The sequence below is a fragment of the Mandrillus leucophaeus genome, unplaced genomic scaffold (assembly GCF_000951045.1).
Source record: "Mandrillus leucophaeus isolate KB7577 unplaced genomic scaffold, Mleu.le_1.0 Scaffold35, whole genome shotgun sequence".
Taxonomy (NCBI): Eukaryota; Metazoa; Chordata; class Mammalia; order Primates; family Cercopithecidae; genus Mandrillus; species Mandrillus leucophaeus.
In genome coordinates this window covers 3,292,898-3,303,178 of record NW_012103698.1, presented here as the reverse complement: position 1 = coordinate 3,303,178, position 10,281 = coordinate 3,292,898, and the positions used below count along the sequence as shown (strand labels likewise).

General features: G+C 40.3%; 1 protein-coding gene across 1 annotated transcript in view; it reads left to right on the top strand.

Annotated features, from left to right (window-relative positions):
* CASC5 (cancer susceptibility candidate 5) overlaps nucleotides 1–10,281 on the top strand; it is a 68,870-nt gene that overhangs the window by 7,596 nt on the left and 50,993 nt on the right. Inside the window, exons 3-7 of the mRNA XM_011989282.1 lie at nucleotides 1,352–1,391; nucleotides 2,930–2,989; nucleotides 5,141–5,202; nucleotides 6,527–6,579; nucleotides 8,088–8,121. Coding sequence (XP_011844672.1) covers nucleotides 1,352–1,391; nucleotides 2,930–2,989; nucleotides 5,141–5,202; nucleotides 6,527–6,579; nucleotides 8,088–8,121 — 249 coding nt within the window. The remainder of the gene's footprint in view (nucleotides 1–1,351; nucleotides 1,392–2,929; nucleotides 2,990–5,140; nucleotides 5,203–6,526; nucleotides 6,580–8,087; nucleotides 8,122–10,281) is intronic.

Sequence of the window (10,281 nt, the reverse complement as noted above, 5' to 3'; positions counted from 1 at the left end):
AGCCAGCGGTGTTAAACAGCACTTTTATTGAAGTGGCTTAGTGTAAAGCAGCAGCACTGGTATAGCTCCTTGCAGAGCAGGGCTACTCTATAGGCACTAAGCCCACAGTAGCAGCTCAGAGGCAGTTCTGCACTCTTATTTATACCCATTTTTAATTATATGCAAATTAAGGGGTGTTTTATGCAGACATTTTTAGAGTGAGGGTAGTAACTTCCAGCTTGTCTGGTCATTGCCATGGAAAGGGCAGGTAACTGCTGGGTTTTTGCCGTGGCAATGGTAAACTGACAAGGCACCCTGATGGGAGTGTCTTATGGGGAAGTGCTTTTGTCCCAGACCTGTTTTAGCTAGTCCTCAATTTGGTCCTGTATGCAAGCCCCACCTCTGGAGTCAAGTTCTGCCTCCTACCTCAAGACCCTGTCTCAAATATCATCATCATCGTCATCATCTCATCTAGAGTCAAATCTGAGAGGGACTTTAGATACTATCTCCCATCTCTTCAATTTAAGGATGAGAAAATTGAGAACCAGGAAGATAAAATGATTTGTCTAAAATTGCCATCACAATCTGATGGCTTGTTTGCAGCCTTTAGTCATAAGTTTTTGGCTTATACATAATGTTTTTTGATTGTTTCTTTTTAAGAGACTGTGTCTTGCTTCGTTGCCCGGGCTAGATTTGAACTCCTGGGCTCAAGTGATTCTCCTGCCACAGTCTCCAGCTGAATAGCTGGAACTATAGACATGGGCCACCGTGGCTGGCTTTGGCCTACACATGTTTTTTAGTTTTTGAATTAGTTGCCAAAACTTCAAGATCTCAAAATTTTGTACAATTGGATTTTCAGCTTCTCTTGAAAAATCAAGCGTGGCAACACTGGGCTGCTATTCTTGTTTGGCAACAACTAACCACAGCAGAGGAATGACTGACCTTTAGGTGAGAGAGGAATTCTCTAGGTCATTACATTTCAACACTACCTATTTTTCTTACTCCTAAAAAATTATCTGTTTAGCCTCAGAGGCATTTGAATTTCCAAAACCTGCTCTAAAAGTCATATAGTAGTAAAACCAAAAGTAGCGTCTCTTGACTTATAGCCCTTTATCATATTATTATATCTCTGTAAATATGGTAAATTATGTTGTACTGATTGTTATTCAAGAGATAGTCTCGTAGTACACAGTATGTATTTTAAAACACTGAATTCCTAACTGAATTTAAAGTCTTGTATATAAATTTTGCTTGTCAGAGTGCTAAGTGAAAGTGATGACCAGTTTGAAAGCATGTAAGGGGTGCTGTGATGATCCCTTTTGGGAATTCAGTTTTTTATCAATGTGTTTATAATTTTTTTTTCCTTTTTCAGTGACAATATAGAGAGACCTGTTAGAAGACGGCATTCTTCAGTAAGAAAGACTTTCTTGAATTAATAATTGTCAGCTTTTATTTAATGATAACTATATATCACAGTAGTTTTGACTGTGGCTTCACCATCCTACCCTCACTGGCTTCCTATTGCTCTCTAGGTAAAGACTCAGATATTTAACGTGGTTATGCAATTCTGTAAATATACCAAAATTCATACTTTATGAATTTTGTAGTAATTTTACGAATTTTATGCTATGTAAGTTATATTTCAATAAAGCTATTTAAAAGATATGTTTAACCTGTGGTACAAAGCTGTTGCAAGAGACAAAAGACCTACCCAAACTGTTTTTGTTTTTTGAGACAGAGTCTCGCTGTGTTGCCCAGACTGGAGTGCAGTGGTGTGATCTCGGCTCACTGTAACCTCTGCCTCCTGAGTTCAAGCAATTGTCATGTTTCAGCCACCTGAGTAGCTGGAATTACAAGCGTGTACCACCATGCGTGGCTGATTTTTTTATTTTTTAGAAGAGATGAGGTTTTGCCATATTGCCCAGGCTGGTCTCAAACTCCTGACCTCAAGTGATCCTTCTGCCTCAGCCTCCCAAACTGCTGAGCCATTATGCCCAGCCCAAACTGCTTTAAGCACAAAATATATTGGGTTATGATACTAACCAATCCAAAGAAGGGATGGCTTTAGGCACAGCTTACTAACCAGAGATTGTAACCATGACACCAGTACTAGGATTTCCTTTTTCTTTTTTTTTTTCTTGAGACGGAATCTTGCTCTGTCACCCAGGCTGGAGTGCAGTGGCACGATCTCGGCTCACTGCAAGCTCCTCCTCCCAGGTTCACACCATTCTCCTGCCTCAGCCTCTGGAATAGGTGGGACTACAGGCTCCTGCCACCATGCCCGGTTAATTTTTTGTATTTTTAGTAGAGATGGGGTTTCATCATGTTAGCCAGGATGGTCTTGATCTCCTGACCTCGTGATCCGCCCCATCTTTGGCCTCCCAAAGTGCTGGGATTACAGGCGTGAACCACTGCGTCCAGCCTCCTTTTTCTTTTTCTACTCTTAGTGCTTCCTCTGGGTAATCTCCAGCAGATAGATTCTTTCCCTGTAATTACTGTGGTACATCTAGCTCTTTTACTTCCAGGCTCAAGTCCTACGTGAAGAATAGTGTCTTTTTCCTGAAAACAGAAAAGACTCAGAATTGAATCATTTTAGCTCGATTATCCTGATATGGGTCAAGTCCTCATTCCTGAACAAATCATCATTGACAAGAGAATATCACATTGTTCTAGACAGAGCTATGTGTTTTACCCTAGAGTTGGTGTGACGTTCACTCAGACCACATGGGATGAGAGTGGGTAAAATAATTGGAGAGGATGGGCAGGTAGAAGGGAATAGATGTCAGATATTTAAATCTGCCACACGGTGTAGCATTGAGCAGAATGAATTTGAGGAGTTTCAGAGTTTGTAATGAAAATTTTAGCTTTCTACCTATGATATAACTTGAAATAAACTGATTCTTAATAGATATGCCAAATTTTTTTTGAATAATTCTAATTGTTACCACAGATTTTGAAACCCCCAAGGAGTCCTCTTCAGGACCTCAGAGGTGGGAATGAAACAGTTCAGGTAAGTCTCTTGTGCAAATACTTTACAGATGACTATTTTCAATTATATTTTTAAGTCAAGAACTTTATTAGCTATATGAAGAGGGAATGTGTAAGCATCCCATGGCTTTCCAAACACTTGAATATACTGGCATTCATGATTTTTCTTTTTTCTTCTCTTTTCTAGAAATGGCATCTCCCTCACCCAGGTTGGAGTGCAGTGGCACAATCATAACTCCCTGTAGCCCTGCATTCCTGGGTTCAATCAGTCTTCCTGCCTCAGCCTCCTGAGTAGCTGGTACTACGGCACATGCCACCATACCTGGCTATTTATTTATTTATTTAGAGACAGAGTCTCACTCTGTTGCCCAGACTGGAGTACAATGGTGCGATCATGGGTCACTGCAACCTCCTCCTCCTGGGCTCGAGATCCTCCCACCTTAGCCTCCTGAATAACTAGGACCACAGGAACATGCCACTATGCCTGGCTAATTTTTTATTTTTTGTAGAGAAGGGGTTTCGCCATGTTGCCTACGTTGGTCTTGAACTCCTGGGCTCAAGCAATCTACTCACCTTGATCTTCCAAAGTGCTGGGATTACAGGCGTGAGCCAATGTACCCGGCCCTTAACATGTTTTTTTTTTTTTTTTTTCAGTACAGACAAGGGTCTTGCTATGTTGACTGGGCTGGTTTTGAACTTCTGGGCTCAAGTGGTCCTCCTGCCTGGGCCTCCCAAAGTGTGGGTATGATAGGCATGAGCCATCGTGCTGCGCCTTTCTTTTTTCATGTCAGATGTATAATGTGCCAACATGTAACAAAGTTTGAGGAAAGCACATCTCACATGCGTGTGAAAACCCAGTCACACTTATGAACTACGAAAATATCAGTTTTCTTTTTTTTCAGTAAGAAATATATTAGTCTCTGTTAGTCCCGTGTTTACCATGTCAGTATTATAATTGTCATATTAAGCTCAAGGCTACCTGTAGCATCTTCTAGGACCTTAATCACATCACTGCTTTGACGCAGAGGGGGCACCATTTCTGATTCTTTATTATAATAAGACTTATGGTTAGGTATTCAGAATTAACCCAGTAAAATTCTCTGTGGATTTTGTTTCTGTCTTTTGGTTATTATTATTTTATGTTTTTACTTAACAGCAAGCTCATCCTTAATGCCTTTTGGTTTTTGTGTATGGTATTTATGTGAGTAGAAATGTTTGCTGTTGTTAAGGAGGGTGGGGAAGGAAAGTAAAAATACTGTATTCTAATGAAGAGATGCTCAACATCATTGACCATTAGGAAAATACAAATCAAAACCTAAATGAGATACCACCTCACACCCATTAGGATGGTTAAAATAAAAGACAGACAATAACAAGTGTTGATGAGGATACAGAGAAATTGGAACCCTTGTGCTCTGTTGGTGGGGATATAAAATGGTACAGCTGCTATGGAAAACAGTATGGCAATTCCTCAACAAATTGAAAATAGAATTACCATATGATTGAACAATTCCACTTCTGGATATATATCCAAAAGAATTGAGAGTTTCAAAGAGATATTTGTATACCCATGTTCATAATGGCATGATTCACAGTAGCCAGAAGGTGGAAGCAACTTAAGTGTCCATTGATGAATGGATAAACAAAATGTGGTAATATATACGTGCAGTGAAATATCAATATATACGTGCAGTGAAATATCATTCAGCCTTGAAAAAAAGAATGAAATTCTGACACATACTACAACATTTGAAGAGGTAATTCAGAATAAGACGTGATCTCTGGCCAGGTGCAGTGGCTCATGCCTGTAATTCCAGTACTTTGGGAAGCTGAGGTGGGAGGATGACTTGAGGTCAGGAGTTTGAGACCAGCCTGATCAACATGGAGAAACCCCGTCTCTACTAAAAATACAGAATTAGTCGGGCGTGCTGACGCATGCCTGTTATCCCAGCTGCTTGGGAGGCTGAGGTGGGAGAATTGCTTGAACCCGGGTGTCAGAGGCTGCGGTGAGCCGAGATCACACTGTTGCACTCCAGTCTGGGTAGCAAGAGCAAAACTCCATCTCAAAAAAAAAAAAAAAAAAAAAAAAGACTTGATCTCTGTCTATAGTACTCTGGAAATGTAATTCACAGTGATTTTATTAAGAATTATACCATATATTCTCTGCCCTTAGGAATCCAATGCTTTGAGAAATAAGAAAAACTCTCGTCGAGTCAGCTTTGCAGATACTATAAAGTAAGTTGAAAGCAGAAATAACTAAAATATTACAGGTACTAGTATTTTGTGTATCAAACCAAATGTATTGGTACTAACTTGAATAATCTGTTTTGATGAAACATTAGTTATTATTTAAAAGGTTATTCAGTATTATGTTTAAAAGAGAAACAATGAAAGCATTCCCTCTAAAGTCAGGAAAAAAACAATGATATCCAACTGTTACTTGACATTGTACTAGCGGCCAGATGTGGTGGTTCACGCCTGTAATCCCAGCACTTTGGGAGGTTGAAGCCAGAGGATTGCTTGAGGCCAGTAGTTCAAGACTAGCCCAAGCAACTTAGTGAGATCCCATCTCTACAAAAAAAAAAAATATTAGCCAGGCATGATACTATGCACCTGTAGTCGCAGATACTCGGGAGGCAAATCTGGAGGATTGCTTCAGCTCAGGAGTCCCAGGCTGCAGTGAGCCATGATAGTGTCGTTGCACTCCAGCCTGGGGAACAGAATGAGACCCTATCTCAAAAAAGAAAAAAGAATAGCTTCTATATAGTGAGTGATACTTAATATTAGCAAAATTAGAGTGAACTGGTCAGATTCAAGGCAGATGTCAAAATGCTCCCTGAAGCTTATTCTTAACCATCCCAGTGAAAAGGGATCCCTTCCTATGGAGTCCATGCTACCATACCTGAATTGTTAATAACAAAAGCCAGTGAAATAATGTTTGTAATCACTGTTCTAGCTCTATTTATAGTGGAAGCTCCTTGAGTCAAGGATCACGTGTTTGTATCCCAGGCCGTAGTATAATACCAGGTATATAGTGAGTGTTTAATAAATACTTGTTGAATTAGATGAATATTTTAGGTTATTGAGAGGGATAAATAATTACTAAGTCAGAGCTCATTTAAAGACTATACCCTCTGCAGTAACAAATGGCTCAGAATCTTAGTTAAAAATAAATTAATTAATTAACTATAATAGCCTTGTCTCTACTAAAAATAAAAAATATTAGGCTTGTTGGTGAGGCTACTCGGGAGGCTAAAGTGGGATGATCACTTTAACCTGGGAGGTTGAGGCTACAGCGAGCTGTGATCGCACCACTGCAATCTAGACTGGGCAACAAAGCGAGATCCTATTTAAAAACAAAAATAAAAACAAAACTATAGTAGATTTTATTGTGGTAAACTAATTTTGGCATTTGAAATACTAGGAGTATATGGCATAGCAAAGAGGAAGCTAAAATCAAAGTATTATCTTTGCCTATCTCAACACAGACTATAAATTAACACCAAAGGATACTGATTACAAATTGCAGGTTTTTAATAATCTTTATTTTCTCTCCTAGGGTATTCCAGACAGAGTCTCATATGAAAATAGAGAGAAAGTCAGAAATGGCAGGTAAGTATGTTACTGTAATTCCTGCTAAATCTGCTGTTTTAAAAATTTTACTGTAGCTCTCTAACCAGACAACTAATATAACTTATTGTCTATCTTATTGCTTAAAAAATATATGATGGGCCATGCATAGTGGCTCACACCTGTGTTCCCAGCACTTTGGCAGGCTGAGGTGGGAGGATCGCTTGAGCCCAGGAGTTCAGCACCAACCTGGACGACATAGTGAGATTGTGTCTCTACAAAAAATAAAAAATTAGCCAGGTGTGGGGATGCACTCCTGTAGCCCCAGCTACTCGGGAGGCTGAGGTGAGAGGATCACTTGAGCCCAGGAGATTGAGACTGCGGTGATTGCACCACTGTACTCCAGCCTGGGCAACAGAGCAAGACCATGTCTCAAAAACAAAAAAAGTATTCCTTGAGTCTTGGGGGTAGAGAATAGCGTGGATAGTAAGTAAATTTATTTATTTATTTATTTTGAGACGGATTTTTCACTCTTGTACCCCAGGCTGGAGTGCAATGGTGCTATCTCAGCTCACTGCTACCTCTGCCTCCCAGGTTTAAGTGATTCTTCTGCCTCAGCCTCCCGGGTAGCTGGGATTACAGGCATGCACCACCACACACAGCTAATTTTTGTACTTTTAGTAGAGACCGGGTTTCACCGTATTGGGCAGGCTGGTCTTGAACCCCTGGCCTCAAGTGATCTGCCTGCCTCGACCTCTCAAAGTGCTAGGATTGCAGGCGTGAGCCACCACGCCCAGCAGTTAATAATTTTTTAATAATTTTTTAAAATGTTGTTAATGTCCTTAAGTAATTTTTTTTTTTTTTTTTTTTTTTTGAGACGGAGTCTTACTCTGTCGCCCAGGCTGGAGTGCAGTGGCCAGATCTCGGCTCACTGCAAGCTCCGCCTCCCAGGTTTACGCCATTCTCCTGCCTCAGCCTCCCGAGTAGCTGGGACTACAGGCGCCCGCCACCTCGCCCGGCTAATTTTTTGTATTTTTTTTTTTTAGTAGACACGGGGTTTCACCGTGTTAGCCAGGATGGTCTCGATCTCCTGATCTCGTGATCCGCCCGTCTCGGCCTCCCAAAGTGCTGGGATTACAGGCTTGAGCCACCGCGCCCGGCCCTTAAGTAATTTTTTTTAAATTTTATTTTATTTATTTTTTTTGAAACGGAGTCTTGCCCTGTCACCCAGGCTAGAGTGCAGTGGTGCGATCTCGGCTCACTGCAACCTCCACCTCCCAGGTTGAAGTAATTCTCCTGCCTCAGCTTCTTGAGTAGCTGGGATTACATGTGCACGCCACCAAGCCCGGCTAATTTTTGTATTTTTAGTAGGATTTCACCATGTTGGTCAGGCTGATCTCAAACTCCTGACCTTGTGATCCGCCCGTCTTGGCCCCTCAAAGTTCTGGGATTACAAGCATGAGCCACCATGCCCGGCCGTCCTTAAGCAATTTTTCCTAATGCTTTATCAGTGTATCCTTGGACAAATTTAATTTTAATTTTATTTTTAGAAACAGAAGCAGGAGAAAATCTTCTTTTGATACAGTAAGTAATTTCAAATTATATTTAAAAAGTTATAAATTAATATTTTGTTCTTATTTTTGTATTCTTTTTGTGGAATACTTAGGATTAATTCAGAAAACAAGTTATTTGCAGAATTTAGTATACTGCTATATCTGATTAATGTGACCATTGTACAGTTTATAGTTTTAATAGTGATGAAACAATATAATACATAAACCGTTACATTTATCAACTAATATCAAACAATAGATAGCAAGTCTTTAGTTTTTTTATTAAGTCTTTCTTATAATATTATTACATAGAAAAGCAAATACCAGTAGCTCTTTAACAAATGAAAAGATGGCTATCTTTATTCATCATAAGATAAGTACAAATTTGAGTATATTAATATATTTTTGGCCAGGCGTGGTGTCTCACGCCTGTAATCCCAGCGCTTTGGGAGGCTGAGGCTGGTAGATCACCTGAGGTCAGGAGTTCGAGACCAGCCTGGCCAATATAATGAAATCCCATCTCTACTAAAAAAATAGAAAAAATTGGCCGGGCGTGGTGGCTTACGCCTGTCATCCCAGCACTTTGGGAGACTGAGGCAGGTAGATCACAGGTCAGGAGATCGAGACCATCCTGGCCAACATGGTGAAACCTGTCTCTACTAAGAATACACAAATTAGCTGGGTGTGGTGGGCGCCTGTAGTCTCAGCTACTCAGGAGGTTGAGGTAGGAGAATCACTTCTATCTGGGAGGTAGAGGTTGCAGTGAGCCGAGATCATGCCACTGCACTCCAGCCTAGGCGACAGAGTGAGACTCCGTCTCAAAAAAAAAAAAAAAAATACAAAAAAATACAAAAAATTAGCCAGGTATGGTGGCACTGTGCCTGTAATCCCAGCTACTCAGGAGGCCGACACATGAGAATTGCTTGAATCCGGGAGGCAGAGGTTGCAGTGAGCTGAGATCATGCCACTGCACTCCAGCCTAGGCGACAGAGTGAGACTCCGTCTCAAAAAAAAAAAAAAAAAATACAAAAAAATACAAAAAATTAGCCAGGTATGGTGGCACTGTGCCTGTAATCCCAGCTACTCAGGAGGCCGACACATGAGAATTGCTTGAATCCGGGAGGCAGAGGTTGCAGTGAGCTGAGATCATGTGCCTGCTCTCCAACCTGGGCCGCAGAGCGAGACTCTGTCTCCAAAAAAGAGGTTTTTTGGTTTTTTTTTGTTTTTTGTTTTTGTTGTTGTTTGTTTGTTGTTTAGACAGAGTCTTGCTCTGTCGCCAGGCTGGAGTGCAGTGGTACGATCTCGGCTCTCTGCAACCTCTGCCTCCTGGGTTCGAGTGATTCTCTTGCTTGAGCCTCCCGAATAGCTGGGACTACAGGCGCCTGCCGTCGCACCTGGGTAATTTTGTTCTATTTTTAGTAGAGACGGGGTTTCACCATGTTGACCAGAATTATCTTGATCTCTTGAGCTTGTGATCTGCCCACTTTGGCCTCCCAAAGTGCTGGGATTACAGGCGTGAGCCACCATGTCTGGCCTAAAAAAGAGATATTTTTATCCAGTCATTTAAGGAAATAGGTAAAAAGTCACTCATTGCTAGTGGTAGTATGATTTGTAGAAGGCAACTTGGTAATATCATTCAGAATTTTTAATGCACATGCCCTTTGACTTCAGTTTTATGTCTGGAAATTATCTCACCAATATACTTGTAAATGTTTGAAATGATGAATAGATAAGGTTATTCGCTGCAGTGTTTACTATAATAGTAAATGTTGTGAAAGGTCCTGAAGGTCCATCAATAAGGGACTGGTTAAATAAATGGTACATTTTCCATATTAATTGACTACTGTGCAGCTGGAAAAAAAAAAATTGTATGCTAAATAGAGAAATCTCTAAGCTATATTACTTAAGATAAAAAGCAAAAACAAAGTACATCATGCATTACCACTTGTGTAAAACAGGGAAGAAGAAAAGCGTGTGTGTGTGTGTATCGTCTCGTGTGTGTACATATATATAATGTATGTATATGTAGTGATTTATGCATATATGTGCATAATATCTCTGAAAGAAACTAGTAAGATTGATTGTCACAGAGAAGAGAACCTTGTTACAGGTTACGTGTTGGTTTTGTGGTTTAATTTAAAACCATATGAAAGTATTACCTATTACATTCTTTTTTTTTTTTTTTTTTTTT